At 47.2% G+C, this 20566-nt stretch overlaps 1 protein-coding gene across 1 annotated transcript in view; it reads right to left on the bottom strand.

The window, feature by feature from the left end:
- Positions 1 to 20116, bottom strand: part of IQGAP2 (IQ motif containing GTPase activating protein 2) — a 267241-nt gene extending 247125 nt beyond the window's left edge. Inside the window, exon 1 of the mRNA XM_036020440.1 lies at positions 19843 to 20116. Coding sequence (XP_035876333.1) covers positions 19843 to 19888 — 46 coding nt within the window. The 5' untranslated portion in view covers positions 19889 to 20116. The remainder of the gene's footprint in view (positions 1 to 19842) is intronic.
- Between the last annotated feature and the right edge of the window lie 450 nt (positions 20117 to 20566).

The raw sequence follows: 20566 nt of genomic DNA, 5'->3' as shown, positions 1-20566 counted from the left end.
GTGCCTGGCTGCCTGTCATCCTGCAGAGCTGAGCAACTACAAAGTTATGCCAAGCCCTTCTTGAGGGACTGGTTCTCCTGTGCGATTCTCTGTTCAAACCAAACCCAAATTGCCAACAAACAGCTCAGAGTCTAAAGTGGTCCCATCTGCTGCTTTTCTGGAGCTGGTTTGCCCCTTCGATGCCCATTCAGGACATGCAGCCATCTGGTCTCAGGCTGTCCTGTTAAACTGCTCCTCGAGGTGCCAGGTGAGTGGCTGTCAGCATTGATCCTTCTGCTGCCTGATGGCCCGCCCACACAAAGGTCTCTGGGAGCCCCTGGCACACAGATTGCCAAAAGCCTTATGCTGCCCCCCCACTCAGGGTGTTCCATCATTCCCCTGGACATATTTGCCAATTTTTCTTTAACTGTCAAGAGTTGGTCCTTAATGGAGCCTCATTCCTCAGTGGTCTCTAGCCCAGCAGCATGGGCATCCCCTGGGGTCCCCTGCAGTTGTGCCCAGCCCAGAGCTCCAGAATCAGCAGTGTACCCCGATCCTCAGATGAGGTACAGGCACATGAAAGTGTGAGAAGCGCTGCAAGAGAAAACCCTTATTTAAAATGTAACGTTTTTGTGAGTATAACCCCTATTACGCTAGTCATGGTAGAAATTTTGAGAAAACCGTTTTCACTGGTGGGCAACAGCATAATCACTCCCAGCAGAAAAACCTAGTTATTCATGCGCTCTCCGAAGGGGGGGTGGGCAGGGCTCAGCTCACTTTATCTCAGAGCCAAAGCTGAGAGCGTGAAAACGAGGCTATTTCATTGTAAATCACCACCACTGTCTCAAACACCAACTGGTCCAGTCAATGGTATCATGAAAGCTTACGGTGGGAGCTGGGCCAGAGCAAAACCCAGCGACACAAAAAGAAACATCCAGGAAACAATTCTGTTTCTTTACCTATAGTAGCGAATTTCAGCCTGAGACACTGGGCAATGTCTAGAGACACTATGGGTTGTCACAACTGAAGGGGGTTGGCACCGTCAGGGATGCTACAGGGGTGCATCAGGGAACATCCTACAATGCACAGCCCCCCACAACCAAAAACTGTCCAGTCTGAAAATGTGACTGGTGCTGAGGTTGAGAAACCGTGACCTTGACAATTAGCTCTCGGTGTCCCCCATCACCTATTGCTTACCACGAAACCCATGCTCTGGTAAAAGGCCTGCATTCCCCTTGCTCCATGGTTTCCCACCGTTGGCTCAGAAGAGAGCCTGCCATTGAGTGTGTGACAGCCAGGGACAGAGGAGCCAGGGCCCTGTCCTTTCAGCAGGAAGGGCCCCTGCTTGTCCCCTCCTCATTATGCATGCGGCACAGGCCTTAGGTTACCTATTATAAAATCATGGGCAGGAAGGGGCCTTAGTGATCCCCTAGTCCAGCTCCCTCAGAGGCGTATTAAAGGGGCTGCATCTGGGCCTGTGGACTAAGGCCGTTCCTTTGTAACACAGAGGAAAAGGAGACAGACAGGACTCACAAGGAATGCAGAGAAAGGAACAATAGCACAAACCCCAGTGTTTGAAGTGCCCAAGCAGCTGTTGAATGGCAGTGCTCTATTTTTAGCTCAGCTTTCATGAAAGGGCACCCTGCTTTCCCTTGCCTCCAATGCCCCCGTATCCTCTCCACCAGTTTGGGCTTCCCCTCTTCCCCAAAGGTTGCTGTAAAGTTCTGTCTGGGAAAGTAAAGCTCATTTCACAGAAAACAGAAAGACCTTTCCTAATGGGCAGGGGGACCAAACATTCCAATTTGTCCAGAAATGGCCCAGCTGACATTGTTGCCTTGACATAATGAATAGAACAGCCCTTTTTCCACAAGGTGCCTAGGTTTGAACAATGGATTATACCACAGCCATTCTCGGACGTGTGATTCCCAAGGAGAACAAAGCTCCAGGCCTGGCGTGCTTCTGCCGAGCACAGTCAGCCGCAGACAGACGGGAAAGTGAAGCCCCTGTGCAATTATGTCTAATTTGGCTCTTGCTGGTGACGTGCCAGGCGACCGAAACCCTGCTCACGGAGAACGACTGGACACCCGTGAAGGGAAACCCAGCCCTGCGCGCACGTACTTTAATCTCCTGACTTGATGGTGTCGAGAGAGAGGTTATTGGCACAGGCCATGGGAAAACCTGCTCTCAGTCTGACCCGTGAAGTCACACAACAATTTCCAATTTAAATTCAGTCCATCCCCCAACTTCCAACACCAACACAGATGAGAAACTCTTACTTCTGTGTGGTATGCACACAGTGACCCTCGAGGCCTCAGCAGGCTTTACGGAGCTCAGAGGCTCAGGCAAAGGACAGCAGAAAAGCAAGGCCAGCAAGATGACTCACTGGCAACTCATTTTACTATCACACCAATAGCTTCTACCTGAGACTACATTAGCCCAGGTCAATCAAGTCCAGGCGGGGAAAGACTTGACATCCCACAATCAGCAGGAAAACTATGAAAACTAGTCAGGGTGAGTCCTCTGCACCCCCCTCCCCACTTACATATGATGACAGGGCTCTTTAGGAAAAATGAAGACTACAGAACAGGAAACATGGTTCTCTCTAAAACAACTGTTAACAATTTGATGCATTTCTTTCCAAAACTCTTTCCCCCACAGGGTTTCAGTTCTAACTTCCCCACAGCCATCCTGCCTTTTCACTTTATTATGTAAGTGTTTCTCCACATCATCAGAAATCAATCGGTTTAAGTTGTGTCTCTGGTTCTCCAATGGCAACATTAACAGCTGGCTGCTATTTAGGCTTCAACAGTTTATGTGCAAGGTAAGGTAGTAAATAAAGAGGATGGGGAGAAAAGGGAAACTAAAGCAATAAAATTTTAATGAAGAATCCTTCTCCCAAAATAGTCTTGGTCACCAGTGTTATGAGTGACCAAAGCTCCCCTTCAATCCCGATGGAATCAGTGACGAGGGCAGTCATGGTCTCCTGCCATGGCTCATGCAGGCTCCTGCCCTAACTGGGCTAGCACAAGCTCCAGGTGATACAAGCAAATGCGTACAGGGGAAGAAATCGCAAGGTAGGCAGGTGAGGTCGGTGCCTCCTCAGGGTCTCAGTATCCCTGCCCTCCTGGCAGTCATGGTCCTCCAAGTATGTGCTCCACTCTCCTCTCCTCCAGCCACCCCCATGTGCCCGTGCGCATGCTCAACTCTGGGCCTCTGTTCATGCCGGAATGCTCCCCTCTCCACTCGCTGAGCACTCACTACACACCAGGCGCTGTGTTAGTGAGTGCTTTGCATTGGCAACCCCATTTTGTTCTAACGATGCCATCCAGTAGGTACCTCTGCTCCATTACACAGGAGAGGAAACCAGGGCTGAGGGGTAGCGAGCGACAGAGCCCGGGTTTCGACCTGGGGCCGGCTCCCCTACCAGAAGGGCCGCAGGTTCAGAGGACAATGAGATCACCTCAAAGTGCTCTTTCGTGGGATAAATGCTTTATGTATCTCTCACTCCCCTCCTAAAAGTTTCTGAGCAGGTAAACAAGGATGGACATATTAGGGAAAATGTATAAATATAAAGAAATAAATGGGATAAAGGGAGATATAAAAGTAGGCAGGAACTGATGAAAGTAGAAGGGATATAAATATACCCAAATGATGTGTGAGCTCTTCAAAAATTCTATAGATAAACCTCAAATTTGGCTCTGCACTTTTTCTATCAGCTAAAGCAAAAAAAAAGTGGATATTCATAAACTTGAGTTATAGATTCATATAATAAAAGTCCTGTTGCCATAGAAATTATGTTGGAAACAATGTATGCCTCAACCATCCATCCTGATCAAAGGACTCTTAAATGAGCTTATTTTCTGCTTAACTATTGGCTAAATCTACAGGCACGGCAAAGTGAACCTGATAGAAACTGCCCTAAAAAAGGACCACGCAGAACCCAGCTCTTATCCAGAATGTGCTGAAGAGACTTGAAGTCACTGAGAGGGTCTGTGATCATCCTGAGGGGCTTGCTCCCACACGGCATGGCCACTGTCGCTCTTTCTCTGTCTGTCCATCCACCCCTCTTGCTAGGCTGCAGCCCACCAGGTGTGTCTGCTGCCTTCCGATGCCTCCACATCCTTTCTTTGACCTGCTCTGCTCCCTCCCCACTCTCCTTCCTTCCATCTGTTTTGGTGATGACGCCTCAGCCTCGGCAATGGTCAAACACGTGACTTAACGGCAGGCACCATCGACCCTGCTAACTCACTCACTCACTCACTGCTGCCTACACTCATCACTGTTCACAGTCAGGCAAAGTCACTGGGCTAAAAAGCTAGGACTTCTAAAATTCTTCCCTTTCCCAAATTTAATGGGGAATATCTCCCCAAATTCATGTGAGCCCAGAACTTCACAGTGTGAAATGAGGCCTTTCCAGATACAGTGAGTGGGCTCTAATCCAATGGCTGGTGTCTTACAAGAAGAAAAGGCACACATCTAAGGAGAACGCCCTGTAACCATGGAGGAAGAGACGGAAGTGATGCATCTGAAAGTCAAAGAACTCTAAGGATCTCTACTAACAACCAGAAGCTAGGAAGAGGTAAGGAAGGGTCCTCCAGCAGAGCCTCAGGAGGAGCACAGCCCAGCCTACACCTGGATTTTGGACCTCTAGCTGCCGGGACTCTGAGACAATAAATTGCTAGGCCCTGGCCAAGTAGTGGGTAGTTCAGCTGGTTAGAGCATCATTTAGAGCATCATCCTGATACACCAAGTTGTGGGTTTGATTCCCAGTCAGGGCACATATAAGAATAAACCAATGAATGCATAAACAAGTGGAACAACAAACTTCTCTCTCTCTCTCTCCTCTCTCTCTCTCCGTCTCTCTCTCTCTCATCAATAAATACATTTTTAAAAAAGAAAAAATAACTTTCTATTGTATTGTATTAAAGCCACACAGTTTGTGTTAATTTGCTACAAGCAGGAAACTCATACAATGGTGAAATGCTTTACCCAGAAGGCAGAGTACCAAGTACCAAAAACTGACTTTTTAACTTTTCCCCAACAGACATGGCAGGCACCAAGCCTGGAGTCGCACTGCCTGGGTTCAGATCTGTCACTTACTGGCTGTGGAATCTTGAGCAAGTTACTTAACTTCTCTGTACCTCAGTTTTCTCACCTATAAAATGGGGGTAATATTACCAACTCCAAGGGTTGTTACAAGGATTAAAACTGATGATTCATATAAAGTGCTTAGAACATATATTGGCATGTATAAGCATATTATGTATTTGTTATTATCAGCATTAGAGGTTAAAATGACAGAAAAGATAGCAACCAGTGCTATTTGCACTGGAACTATGCACACAACACCCACCTCTCATGGTCCCGCCCCCTCTTCCCAGATATGAAGTACTATGGGATGTCTCTCACGGGGCTGTACAAGGACCAGAGCCTGGCCTGAGACCAGAACAGGCTTGTCCAAGTTTCAGTACTTCCTAAGCTATTCTGCAGAGCCAACGCTTTCTCTTGTTAAATAATCCTAGAAACTCCACAAACTGTACTTAGCACACTTCCAAACTAACCATTAAGAGAGAACTACTTGGTTACATGGAGTTAGACTGTCGTAATTCTCAGCTCACTTCCAACCAGGGTGGAGGAAGAACCAGCCTTCTGAAACAGTAGGCTGCCTAGTCCTGGGCCCACCTCAGCCGGGCACAGTGAAGCCAGGATCTTCCAAACATGGTTTCTTAATCTGGACCCCATGGCCTCAGAAGTAAGGAAAACGATGTTCACCCACAGGAAATAGTTTCCCGCCACTTTCAGTCCTTGGCTGTTCTAGGGCCCTGGCTCTCAGCCCTGGCCACCGTTTGCTCTGAGTGTCGCCATTCTAGAGGCCTCAGGCTGCAGTTCACAGGACAGCCATGCAGAGATGCCAGGTCCAGTAAAACAGGCCTAACTCATTAAAAAATACCAGCATTCCCAATAATTCTTTGGGTGATAATTGGGATTAGCTAAATCAGGCATGGCAAACTCATTTTCACCAGGGGCCGTATCAACCTCACAGTTGCTTTCAAAGGGCCAAATGTAATTTCAACTCCTTAACAGTTAAGGAGTAGTTACATTTATACAGCCCTAAAATTATTTCAGCCCTTTGAAGGCAACCATGAGGCTGATGTGGCCCCTGGTGAAAATGAGTTTGACACCCCTGATCTAAGTAATACCTTTGAAATTGATGCGAAATACATGAATAGCTTGCACTGACTGAGTGCCTTCTCTGTACGAGGCACCAAGGACATTACGGAGATTCATTTGTTTGATTCTGGTTACTATCAGTACCCCCATTTTATAGTTGAACAACATGAATCGGGGAAGTTAAGACTTTGTCCAAGGTCACACAGCTAGTATTTAGAAGAGTCAAGTTTGCAACTAAAACAATATTTTTGTTTAAAAATCCTATACATCCCACAAAGGCAACCTGTTACCTCCCTTTGCACTGTTTATAGAGATAAAGGCAACTTATTGTCTATGTTTTAAAACTATTTAAATTACCAACCCAAAACTAAACTCTTTAAAAAGTTGCATGTATGCAAAAATAAAAGTTGTACCTAATGTAAATGAAATATTACATGTTAACCCTTGTGCTACATGCCACCTGAGGTTGCAGAGGGATAAATCTTGCAACAGCTAGATTTCTATACCCTTGATCTTTGTCCATCATGAAGAAGAATGGATCCACACATGCCCCTGGGCATTCAGCCTTGAAAAGGAAGGAGATTTTAACACAGGCTGCAACTTGGGTAAACTTTGAGGACACTATACTAAGTGAAATAAACCAGCCACAAAAAGACAAACACTGCATTATTTCACTTATATAAGAATCTACAGTAACCCAAATCATAGAAACAGAAAGTGGAGAGGCGGCTGCCAGGGGCTGCGGGGAGGGGGAGTGGGGAGCTGAGTTACGAGTGTCAGTTTGAGGAGGTGAAAAGTGGTGACGGCTGCACAACAACGTGAATGTACTTGAGGCCACAGAACTGTACACTGGAAACCAGTTAGAACAGTGAATTCTGTGTTGTGTATTTTATGACAATAAACATGCACACAGAGTGAGGGGTTTTGATTAATCCAATGGCATACAAACCTTGGCTGCCATTAGAATCTCCTGGGGAATTTTTAAAAAGTACTTGTTGGTCACTAGCAGTGGGGGGATGGATATGGTGGTCCCCTGATGTGCTGCCCCCAGACATAGCAGCATCACTCAGGAGGCATTCGTGTGAGGAGGTAGGCCTGGATTCCTCAGGAGGGGCAAGGTCACTGAGTGGACAGGGGACTCAGGAGTGCTGTTCCAACCTGGGGAAGACCAGAGGGGCACAGCAGCCAAAGGCAACTGGACTGGACCTTGGATCCCCCCTCAAAAAAATGGCTGTCAAGTATAGCTGGGGAAAACCTTGGTGTGGAATGGATGTTGACAGTGGACTTGAACGCGTGGTACTGAGGGTGTGGCTGTGGAGGAGAATGTCCTTGTCAGCACGTGAGGCAGGTGAGGTGTTCAGGGGTGAGTCGTCAGTGTCTGCACACGGGAAGCTGAGACAAGCTGCTAGCGTAGGTGAAGTCAAGTGAAAGAATGGATGTGCGCTTTATTGTGTTTTGAGGTGTGAGGGTTCAAAAGAATTTAAAAGAAACGCAAAGCAGTGAATACTTATGCCAGAACCCTACCCCAAAACAGACACATAGGACATCTGGGGGATGGGACCCTGGGAACCAGCAGCTCCTTTGTGAGGCTCCTCTGGAGAGTCTAATGGGCAGCCGGGTTTATAGGTGGACTAGAAGAGCTCTAAGCAAGATGTGGTGCTGTGACGGCGTGGATAAGAGTCAGAGCCATGAGGTCAACCTAGGAGGTCGGCCCTCTGCCGGTGCCCAGCAGCCCTGGGAAATCTTCTCAAGCTCCAAAATGACCCCAGCTGCTCTGCCTTCCACCCCTCTTTATTAAATAATAAGCCACAACACCTCAACTGTATAAAGAAATGAGCTCTGTCAACAGACTAGGAGACAGAGACACCTTCCGAAGCTTCATCCCCCAGACTCCCCGGGTCATGGAGTTGTTTCCTTTTTGCACCGTTCCCCTACAGCACAGTCTCAAAGCACTACTCTTGCAAAGCCTTTTCAGCTTTGGGAGTCCTATCATTCACTTGTGCTTTCAACATCTATACAACTAGTAAGCGGAATGGTCCAATAGACAAGAGAGGGCCTGGCAAAGGTTATACATTAGGATTTAGAAAACTGCTACATCAAACACATTGCCACCCAATGCCAAAAATTTGCCTTTGGGGCTGCAGGAGGAAAAGATTCTCATTTCAAACAGCATGTGTCACCAAAACCAAAGTGGCACCACCTTTGAGATAGATGATTAAATGACAAACCCCTTTCAACATGAATAAGACTCCACCAAATGGTAACTCAAATGAGTGGTGACATTACCCCACAGCCACCAACTCCCACACAGACACATGGGACCAGTTTTCAGACTGAACCCTCACACTCACACCCCTCTGGAGATAAAAATAAACCATTTTTTCAGATGTAAACAGAAGCTCAGGAAAGTCATACCCAATGTCACAAAGTAACAATCTAAGACTTCCCATGCTGGATGCTGACCTCGCCACCACAGTGCTTCATGTTTGTCATCATTGTAGGTGACAATACTTCCTCACAGCTACCTAAGTTTTATAATTCAGTGCGGGGGACAATGGAAGCTTCGGAGCAGCCAAAAAGCCCACAGACTGATCTTGTTTTGACTGTGCACTGTTCACAAATGTCTCCCTCCCAATTTGAATGGCTAAGGTACCAAATGCAGTCTCCAGTGGAGGGATACCCAAAGCTCTTCACCACATTTATAGAAGGCTCTGATCATACTGGACCCCGGAAGGCATCTGGTCTGCAAACCCTGTGCAAACTCCATCATGCACACAGCATCTAGCACCTCCTGTTGCATGAAAGCACAGTCATGAGTGCGCTGTGTCTTTACAGGCCCTCGAGGTTCTCCTTTGGGGTCCAGAGAATAATCAATAACCTCTTCTTAGATCCACAACTTTTATTTCAATGTGGACACTGCTTCTTGATTCCTTATTGCTTTTTAGAGATCAGCTTCCTACAGACTTTCCCTGCACAAATTTTAAAACCTTGAATAGCTACTGGCCCCCGGGGCTATTTCTTCTAGCAAAGTTACCATTTCTAACTTCACTATGTTGATCCTTAAGTTTTTAACCCAACCTCTCATCACTTCTACACAACAGTAGAGTCCTGGACCTCCCAACATGCCAGTCTTTCCATCTGTCTCTCAACCTCTCTCACCCATACACATGCACGTGCACTCACACACACACATGCACACACGTGCACCTGCACGCCTGGAAAATGACACCTTTCCAATAATAACAGACTTGCTGTCAGACACTAAGTTTCCCAAGGCATAATTTGTAACTAATGGCAACTTTGTATCTTGAGCAGCAAAGGGTAACTGTTGTAACTTGTCTAACTATAGAAACATTTTTAAAGCAGAAAATTTGGAGAAGAGAAAAAAAAAGTGTTTAATTCACCCATTATCTCATTATCTAGAAAGAACCACTACTGACACGTTTACCAACTTATGTACCCAACAGTGGGGATACAGCAGTGACCAAAAGATACAGTTCCAGTCCTCATGGATTTTATTGCTGCTCTATTTAATCCATGTTTTTCTGCTGCTTTTTTCCATACCATGGCTCTAGTAGTGTCTAGTTGTCTTTAATGTCATTTGAAACAATTTTGTTAGATTGTATTGTGACAGCTGTCATACCAGTGTGCATTTAAAAAAACATCAAAATTGGTGAGATTTTGTGCGGCCATTTTAATATTGAAGATGGAGGAATATACGCAGCGTTTTTTGCATATTATGCTTTATAATTTCAAGAAAGGTAAAATGCAACTGAAACAAAAAAAGGTTTGTGCAGCATATGGAGAAGGTGCTGTAACTGATCGAACATGTCAAAAGTGGTTTGCGAAGTCTCTTGGTACTATTTTGGTCAAATAATTCTTTGCTGTGGGGCTGTCTTAGCCATTAGAGATGTTTAACAGCACCCTTGGCTGCTACCCACTAGATGTCAATAGTGGGAGACAGCTGACATACTGAAAATATCCAAATTAATAAAGTTATAGGTGAAAATGAAAAAAAAATCTGTCTTTTATTTTACAGAAAAAAACATAATGGACTTTTTGGCCAACCCAATAGTACCACATTTTTCAAAACACATTTGGTTCATTTTTTGGGAGGGAAAGGGAAAAAATTTCAAATATTCCCACCCTTGCCCTCAGTCTCCCCACCCAAAGGCAACGTATGAGAAGATGTTTGCACAACCTTCTAGAGATAGTCACAGGCACACGGGCAAGTGCACCTTCCGTTTGGTTGCTAAATGCTGTTTGTCCTACTTAACAAAGATTTTCCGAGATTTCAAAACTGCTGCATAGAAGCCTATTACCAGTTTCCTTTCTTTCTCTGAGTTCACCTAATTGGATGTGAAAAGTTACAGCCAGAGCCCACGTGGTCGAGGAACAAACAAGCACGATCCTCCAGACTGTCAGCTAATGCAAACTGACAGCAGCAGACATAGCAGTCCTGGAGAGCTGGGGTGGGGGGTGGGGGGGCAGGCACTGGGGGGGGGGGGGGAGCGCTGAGGCCACTGGCATCCCGTGGGCACCCAAGCCAGGAGGGGACGAGGGGAGAGAGAGTCGTAGCTATCTATCATCTCTATCTATCTATCTATCTATCTATCTATCTATCATCTATCTACCCTTCTATCTTTTTAATGAATATTTTCTTTATATGCAAAATAAAACTCATTAGCAGACACAGGAGGAAAGTGAGAACATGTCTGTATCTGGCCATTTCTCAGATAAACTTCCTAAGAGTTCAGTATGAGTGGGACTCTGGGAAGACACCCAAATTGGACTGCACGTTGGGGGGAACAAGGCTAGGGTGGGTGAAGGGAGAACCCGTACTCTCTGATGCTCACTACATGGCCAGCGTCTTGCCAGGCCCCTTACACTAACCCCGTGAGGCCTGCTTGATCAGCCCAGGGCCAGGCAGAGAACTGCAAAGGGCAGGTGTCCCCAAGGGCTCAGGTCAAACCCAGCCCAATCTGGCTGATCTCAGTGCTCCATTTTGGGGGAAGTGAGGAGCAGAGAGGTAGGCAGAGAACATTTATACAAACTTGCCAAAATCAACAACAACAGCAACAAACGTGGTACAAAGGGGAGGGGGCAGAACCAATGAGCACCTGGAAGTGGGCAAGTCAAAAGCAGCCCGGATCCTCTGTTTCTAATGGTTCTAGCATTCCAGCTAGTTCTGTAAGTTCTGCCTCATGAGGCCCATGAGCCTGAAACTTTGCTCACTTTCTAGAGGCAGTAATGCCTGAGGAGTGTCTGATGACCTCTACACCTCTTCCTTCTCACCTCCCTTCTACGCCCCCACAGCACCCTGTTGGCCAGGTGCTGACTCTGTAGCCAAGTCAAACTCTATAATCTGAACCAGGCAAAGATGAACCCTCATGCATGTAGCTCCTTCCCATCCCGGTAGCCATCATGAACCCTTGGGCTTTCAACGCAGCTGTGGTGGCAATGATCTACCTAACCCTAATGGAGGCACCAGGGTGCTTAGTGACCGCAGAGTAACAATTCCTCACTCAGGTAGTAACATTTCTAAGATGACAAAAAAAAAAAAGCACCGCAGAAACTCAAACTCCAACTTTATTTAGAACCAGTCAGCAAAAGCCACGTTAGGGTTTTTTTTGTTTTGTTTTTCTTTTTTTTAGAGAGGGGGAGAGAGAGAGAGAGAGAGAGAGGGAGAGAGAGGGAGAGAAACATCAGTGTGCAGTTACTGGGGGTTATGGCCTGCAACCCAGGCATGTGCCCTTGGCTGGGAATCGAACCTACGACACTTTGGTTCACAAGCCCTCGCTCAATCCACTGAGCTATGCCAGCCAGGGATGTTAGGGTTTTTTAAAGTATATATAAACAAGAATTAATTTGATCTCCACCCAAATTGATATGGCTTCCATTTCCATACAGATAAAGAAGTTTCCCCATCTGTGAGGAAGCGGGGAGGAGGTGGGGAGCCAGGGGAGGGGCTGTGTGGTGAGGCTGACATGGCTGCCACCACCCGCACCATTGAAGCACTGACCCTACGGGGGCACGTTCTGAGCAGTAATCAGTGATGTCCCTCCCCGCCCCCCCCCCCCCCCCCGTGCTGTACATGGCATCCCCGGGACTGTTTCTGTAACATGCAATTTGCACATCTTAATGTTTTCACGCATCGAGTCATTTAACCCTCGAGCACATCCTTTCCCACATGCATGCCACAGGTAAAAAACAAAAAACAAAAAACTGAGGCACAGAGAAATATAACTCGCACAGGTTCCCCAGAGAGTGAAAGTAAACTAAACCAGGCAACATTAAATATTTGCCTGGCACTTGCAAGGTACTGAGATTACCTTTAATTTGAAAGATAATAGAAACCAGTTCCTATTTCAACAAGCAGTACAGTACAGACATTTTAAGGAAAACCTGTAATAGGAAATATTTATTAAACCTCTTCTAGGTGCCACAGTACAAGGCTACCAGCTACTTATGGAACATAAATATTACCTGAGTATTTGAAATATATGTTGCTTCCATCACATTCAAATCAGGTCTTTTTATATGGAGATGACCATGGAAATGCATTAACATTACTTAAGATTGAATTCATATTGGCAGTAAAATATAAAAACTGAAACAAAATTACCAGGAACTAATCTATCTTAGTTTTTTAAATGATATAAAAATAATGTCCCCCTTCAGAGATTTAGTAGTAATGGAGAAAGGAGAATAATTAAATCTTCTTTGGGGATCCTAAGCAAAATCATCATAGGAATATCCTTCTATCTTTAATCAATAGCAAAATAAACAGCAAGGTGGGGATAGCCCAGGGCACCTACACCTGTCACATAATATTTCTGCTAACATAGTCAACGGCTCTAAAGGCTGAGCAAGGGAATGACTGAAACACACTTTATGTTGTCCTGGAGAAAAAGATGGAAGAAGAGGACGTGATTCAATCCCTCCTGCCCAGGCACCCGGAACCGCCAGGTTGGGGTCTCCCTTCTCCACAAAATGTCTCTCCAGCCCCCCAGCCTTCCCAGTGGCTCCTGGGAGCCCCAACCCCACCTAGAAATCCTTGGGGAGCTGACCTCACTTAATCCTTTAGTCAGGGGAGATGCTGGACTTTTTCTTCCAAATAACAATTGTTTCCTGGAAGGGAGAAAAGCAACCTTAAAGCCATACCAAAATAAATCCTATAAAAGAAACATAAGGCTGCATAGAAATCAATGTCTGGGTTTGTATGTGGTACATGTGTATCCCTCACATCAAAGCCACAAGGAATACACTAAATACACAGGCAGTCACACGCCCGTGGGCTTACCCTTACTTTACAAAAATCTGCAAGCACAGTGAAGAGGTCGTCCCATAGAAGTGCCTTTTCGTCCCTGAGGTAGAGCAGGGTCCCACCCCCAGAGATTCTGTTCGGAAGGCCTGGGTGGGGCCTGGGAATTCACCTTCCCAGCAAGTCCCCAGGTGATGTGTTGCTGCTGCAGGGCCAGCTCCCCTGGGCTGGGGAAGCAGCTGCCAGTGCACTTTAGGCACATTGGGGGAAGGGCCACACACAGCCCGTGACTGTAAAACCAAAGGACAGTGCGGTGAGAGTACAGCCAAATCCAAGGGTTTGCTGATGAACTAGAAGCACGGCCTCAGCCATTTTTTAACAAAACTGGAATGTTGGTCACTTGAGGGCACTGAATTTCCAGTGAAATCTGAGTCGTACAAATTGCCACAAGTAATGGAGAGAATGAGGAAAAAAGAGGAGAGAGAAACTCTACCTAGGTAACTTACTCGTCGAGATCCTTGCCCTGCTATAACTACCCCTTTTTCACTTACCTGTTCTCAGAGGATTTACCTGCTGGGATAGTTGAGAGTTAGTTGTCTGTCTCCCTGGCTGGAGTCTGTGAGGCTCCAGCGAGGGTCCGCCCCTACCTCTCTTTGTATCATTGAATGCCAATAGTTCCAAAAGCATAATCGTTATTCAGTAACTTCTGGTCTATCCTGAGCAAAACTATCTGACAAGCCAGCCCACCCAGAAGAATTCTTGACCCCAGCAGCACCGGGAAGGACCTTGGAGCAGGCGCAGTGGAGAGAGAGGGCAGCAAAGGCCAACACAACGCCGAGTCTCACCCACCCTCCAGCCATTCCCAGGACCAAACCCTCCAGCCACACCTACCCTGCCTGCCATTCCCCACTTCTCTGGGCCACTCGTCCATGGAATTCTCATGACAAGTTTAAAAAGAAATAAAAAAGAACAATTTCCTTCAGTGAGAGACTGCATCAAGCTACTCTTCTCAAGATAGCTACTTGCCCTTAGTTGCCTACAAATACAGGATTCTACAAGAAATCCCATTCCACCTACAGCTCTCTTCCACAGCACTATCTACACCCACTAAGCTCCAATCCCACCAAACTACCCACACAACAAATACTCTGAGATGCCTTTCCCGCTGACCTTCCTTCAAGGTCACGTTCAAACTCACAACCTCCGTGGCCCCTTCCCACTGCACCATCCAAATCCTTATGTCTTTACTGGCACAGAACTTGGAAGCGTACTGGTGGAAGGATGAGCACTATTCTCTACCTTGCAGATTTTCTTTTTTTTTTTTAAAGATTTTATTTATTTATTTTTAGAGAGGGAAGGGAGGGAGAGAGAGAGAGAGAGAGAGAGAGAGAGAGAGAGAGAGAGAAAGAGAGAGAAACATCAATGTGCGGTTGCTGGGGGTTATGGCCTGCAACCCAGGCATGTACCCTGGCTGGGAATCGAACCTGAGACACTTTGGTTCCCAGCCTGCGCTCAATCCACTGAGCTACGCCAGCCAGGGCCCTGCAGATTTTCTTATAAGCTGTAACCACCTTAAGTCATTTTTCCTTCGTTCACAATATGTTGTACATATTAGATGCTCGATTAATTGAAATAACTACAACGTGTTCACACTGTGCCAGAAACCATGTCAGCCACCCATTACAGGAATATAAAACACCACCTTTCAAAGTACAGGACAAACCCCTGAGGCTACAGGAGCAGTCAGTGGGCAAGTCCAAACTCAAACCCTCATCTACTCATTTCATGAATACCATTACACCTTTCAAGGGAGAAAGGGAGAAAATAAAATTGAACAGCAAGGTGAAAAAGTATCAGTCTGTCAGTTCACTATAAGCTTCTGCCTGACTCCTCATCAACCCCAGACTTTAAAGTGTGTTTTACAAATCGTCCTATTTGGAGTCACCGGAGCATGCCACTACGTTATGGAGAAGCCTTTCTTTGACTTCAGTGCCCCACAGTGAGATGGGACGTCTCTACACACACACCCAATCTTTCACGAAGCCTGGATGTACTCTGTAAACAGCCCGCATACTCTATACTTTTCCTTGGGGGAGCAGGGAACAATTTAAGAGAAGACCATGCATTTCCTTTTAAGAACACACTATCCAACTGGCTACAATTCTCTGCATTTTGATGAAATCATGACAAACCCCTGAAACAGAAAGATGAAACACCTACAATCCATTCCGGGGAGGTGACCTGGCACTAGCCCGTGAGAAAAGGCGTCAGGTTCTGACGGCACTGGCTTTCAAGTTCCCACTGGCACCTGCTAGCTGGGTGGCCTTGAGACAACGTCACGGGAGTCAGCTTCTCTGTGAGCTGGGAAGCCAGTGGCCCTCTCAGAGAGAACAGTGAGCGGCTGAGAGCAACGGTGCAGGAAGAGCACCGGCTCTCAGGAAGCTCGCGCCCCATGCTGACCTGCCTACCTACCCTGTAGGACTTACTCTGATGACCAAATCAGAAGTTGAGTGTCCTTTGTTTCTCTTTTGGTTACCATGAGGACTTGGCGCATTACATTTGTGTGGATACCGACCTTTTAAATAAAATGAGCTGTCAAAAGCTTGTGGAGTAGGAGGGTGAGGGATAGCAGCAAAGGGGTTAGCTAACAGCCTGCAAAACCCTAAATTCTAAAACAAACTCTGTATTACAAGCTTAAACTCTCCCAAACAAGTCATTCTGGCTAACGACACGTGTAATTACAGTTAAAAGCACACTAAAACAACACTTTAGCCGTTGACCTTAAAGCTCCTTGTGCAATGCTCAACCAAAACATTAGCACATCAAGGAGTGACTTGACTTTCTGTCTACCAAGACGGGATCACATGGAAACACTGCACACATCTCAAACCTTGTGTGGTTTGAACGAAAGCGCCAGCCGCATGCTAGAGCCATGCCGCACTGAACACGGATGGAGCGGGTCCTGTTTCCAACACTCGAGTTTGACTAACTCGGATCTTAAATTTCTTCATCTCAGGCTGATATGGAGAAAAAGGTAAGAAGTTCAGTTATGTTGCTCCCTCCGATATTCCAATTACTAGGTGATTTAGAAATCCCCCCATTCAGAAAAGAGCATTATTCAAAAGCCAGAATCTGGCTCTGCAACACACACACACACACACACACACACACACGGCTTATGTTGCACCTGTTAAAAGAAACAGTGAAATATTGATCACTATTAGTTTTACAATGTTTCTCATGAGAGGAATGAAGTTCAAAGGGTAAATAATCACAGCTCTTGCTGCATGAACTTGATTACAGACCCACAATAGGCACTTAAGTATTGATTGAGTTATCAGTGATAAGTCTAGTCACAAAGTCCCTCTATTGCTCTTAGTGGCTTTTAAACTCTCAGTTAACTGGAACAAAACTTTTGACAGATCGTGGTGGCAATGTGCTTTTAGAATTACTTTGAAAAATATATCATAATGCATTACAACAGAACAAAAGTTATTTCTGAATCATATATACCTAAGTATGGGTGTCATTTAAATTTGGTTTGAGTGTAGAAGGAGATTTTGGTTATGATATACTATTCCGATTATGTCTACATTAGTATAGCAGTTTCCCCCTTTTCCTCTTTCCATTTCTTCTGTGCAGAACTGCAATTAGTCAGAAGTTGATATTTTAATTTTGTTCTGGAGTAAGGTAACGCAAAGCAACTTCACAGGTTGCAGGAAGATGTGGCCAACATGAAAACAGCAGGGATTGAACAGAAAGTGGTGTATTTAATTTTAATTCCCTGCTCCAAAGTGCAAATCAGAAAGACTTCTGCAATCTCTCATGTCAAGCAAGAAAGAAAAGAAAAGAAATGAAAAGAAAAGAAAAAATGAAAGAAAGAGAAAGCAATCTGAGAAGGGAGACTTCATGGAGAACTCATTGAGAAATCTCTCAAGTGCTGCTTACTCTGCTATTTTACAGACACTCAGCCTGGTGGAGAGGAAAGATACTATAACAGCACTGAGCTGAGCTTGTTTATTCTGTACAAGAATTACGAAATTAAGTGACATTTCAAGGGGAGAAGGAGAGATGGCAAACAGAAGACCAGACCTAAAACAAGTGTAATGACCTAATTCAAACTAGCAAAACACTGTTTTTAAAGACCAATCTCAAGTACATTTTCCTCACAATGTCCAGCACTGGAACTGAAATTACAACAGTGTATAGAGAGTGTACTGGTGCTTTACCTATTTCTTAATGTTGGGGCTAAAGCCTGTTTGGTGTAGTTCAAGGTTTTATTGAACCTGTACTTACCAAACCCACAAAAATAAAAAACAGCCTTGTCGTGCAACACAGCAAGGACAAGCCTGTACTATCCTCATGTTGACAGAAGCCCAGAAAGCCAAAACACCCAGAAATTATACATATTCTACTGTATCACATCATTCCCCCTTGGCATGGATCGTCAATGTTAGGTAGTACTTATTAACACTAAGCTGTATGCCACTAGATATCATTTTAAAATAAATTACAAACATACGCCATTCATGCTCCTGGTATCAAAATGATAGAAATGTTCATTTTAGGACATAACAGGCTGTTGTATTAAAGCCTTAACATTTCTGAGTGGCCATATAGTCCAGAAACTGGCAAATGTTTTCCATTTATCATTACATTAAGTGGCCAAAGAATGCCAGCACTTCATGACCTGGGGGAAGGTAAACAGGAGTGATTCCAATGAGATGGCACATTAGACAAGAATCGTGAGAAAAGCTGGACAGTGATTCCCAAAGAAAGCGGCTGTGTGACGTGCTCTTCACGCATGTGGGACCTGAACCTCCTCGAATGCTGTTTCTGAGTGGTGTCGCTACTGAAGCAGCATCACAGACACACAGGCAGAGACACAGATGGAAACGCTGCATTAATGCACTGCACTTGCTGCTACTGTGCACGGCACAGGGAACTCATGGAGGGTGACACAACGAACAGGTCATGGTTTCAAACATGACATCAGAAACTATCTTTTGTATGTATCCACCTAGTTTCCAGGCACAGGAATGTCACTACATGTTCTGGGAGCTTGTCACACTATAAAGCACTTCCACCGACTTGCATGGGCACGGCCCGCTCCCTTGCACCCAGTAAGCTCAGCTGTCTGTCTGTGTGGTTTACCAAAGTGCAAACTCAGGCTTCAAAGGGCTGGTTCTTGGTTAACTGCTGAATGCATTTCTCTACAGTTCAGAGGCTTCAGCTGACTCCTGAGGTCTCCTCCTCACTCACTGCCTGACACCACCAGGGTCACGTCAGAAAACTGGCTTCCCATCTCTGACACTCCATTTCAAGACTGAGAGAGAGGAAGGGGAGGGTGAACATACACAGGTTGACTACTCCCCCTTTTATACTAGGCAACTCGGTGGCCCTCCCAGCCCGCCAGAACCACAAAAACACCACCTTGCGACAGGTTTCACCACCTTAACCAAAACCTGGTGCCTTTGCCACCAAGGCCAGCCTCCGCAAAAGATTAACCTGTGGTCCTTGGCCATGGCCGAGTGAGCCATGGCTCACTAACAGGGCCAACCCTGGAGTGAGAGAGGGCGCCAACTTTCTGTTTGTTTTAGGGGAAATACTTCCTGGCACTTGCTTAGTAAAAACTGAACTCTGCGCACGGAGCCACGTGGTTCATGCTAATCTGGCTCCATCCACCCACAACCCGCCTTTAAAGCAACCTCTTTCCGAGGGCAGTCCCTGGGGTAATGGACACCATCTCCTTACATCCCCCCCGGGCTCCTCTCCCTGCGGCAGTCGTCCCGCGTGCACCGCACTTTCCTGCAGGGTTAGAGGGGAGCGGGGAGGAGAGGCTGGGGCCAGAGGTGTTCCTTTCGGCAGCAGCAGGAAAGGATTCACATCTGTGGGGCCCAAACTGGCTCTTTCGGTTCAAGTGAAGTCCGCGGGAGCCGGGTGGGAGGAAATGCCCGTCCCTCCAGGAAATCCGACTTTGCCACTAACGGAGAGCGCGGGCACACAACTTGGGGCGCCCACCTGTAGACAGCAAACAAACTTTCCTTTTGACTTGAAAGAATCCAGTCCCTTACGCCACCCCCTGGCCCAAGCCGGCAGCGGCCTGTAGCTCTGCTGGCTCCTCACCTGATACCCCTAAAGTCCTAACCTGGTCGATCCCAGCGCGCAGACCCAGCGTGGCCGGCGCGCCCCGGTGGGGTTTACGGGGTAGAGAGTAAGGTTTGACAGCTGGGGATCATGAATTTATGGGGAGCAGAAGGACGCCGCTCACTACCCTTTGTAACTCCAGCTCCCAACTTTGCAGCCACACAGCCGCTGCCCTCCTGTTTTCTCCTAGGCGCGCACCCGGCTCCCTCGGCTGTTCCAATGCGTTTCTAGGGAGAGGGCTCCCCAAAGGCGGTGGAAGCCCCGCACTCCGGCGCACTTACAGCCATAGCGGGGTCTCTGCAAGGTCGGCAGCTCCTCGTGGGGCATCCTGCGCGGCTCGGGGGGCCCGCCCCGGGCGCGCCCCCCGCGGCTTCCCTCGCTGGCCAGGCTTGCCCGTTCCGCGCCCGCCGGCGCGCTAGTATCCGGCTTCTCCCTGCCCTGCCCTGGCCGCCCCGGGATGGGCGACCGGTTCCCTCGGCGCTCCCTCGCCGGCGCCCGCTGCAGCCGCGACGCGCGGACACCCGAGCCAAACTGAACTCTCCTCCCTCACTCCCTCCCCGCCGCTGCCGCCGCCGCCTCCCTGGGCAGGTTTCCTTTCTCCTCCCGCCCGGCCCCGTTATCCAACGTGCTAGCCGCGCGCCACGGCGCAGCGACCCCTACCGCGTGCGAGGCGCAGCGCCCGGGCAGCGTGGGCCCGCCCCTAGCAGACTCTGTACTAGGAGAAAGAGGCTGAGTGGGTCCCGGGCCGGGATCCCCTGCAGCTGGGGCCCCCGCGCAAAGCTGGCGCCCTGGGGTCTGCGGCCGCCCCGCCTGATGTTTCTCACTTCTGGAGCGTTGAAAGGGTGGAAGTGAAGCTACTCGGGCAAGAGCAAGAAAAACCGCAGAAGACACAGGCAGCCCCATTCGCCCAGGGTGTTGCTCAGTTACAGAAGAACAAACAACCAGTTCTTCCTCTGGGGAGACTGAGCGCTGGTCGCATGTCTATCTTTTTTCCCCCTTTGAAAA

Source organism: Phyllostomus discolor, chromosome 3 (assembly GCF_004126475.2).
Source record: "Phyllostomus discolor isolate MPI-MPIP mPhyDis1 chromosome 3, mPhyDis1.pri.v3, whole genome shotgun sequence".
Taxonomy (NCBI): Eukaryota; Metazoa; Chordata; class Mammalia; order Chiroptera; family Phyllostomidae; genus Phyllostomus; species Phyllostomus discolor.
Note: the sequence above shows the minus strand (reverse complement) of the source record. Positions and strands in the feature narration are given on the sequence as shown.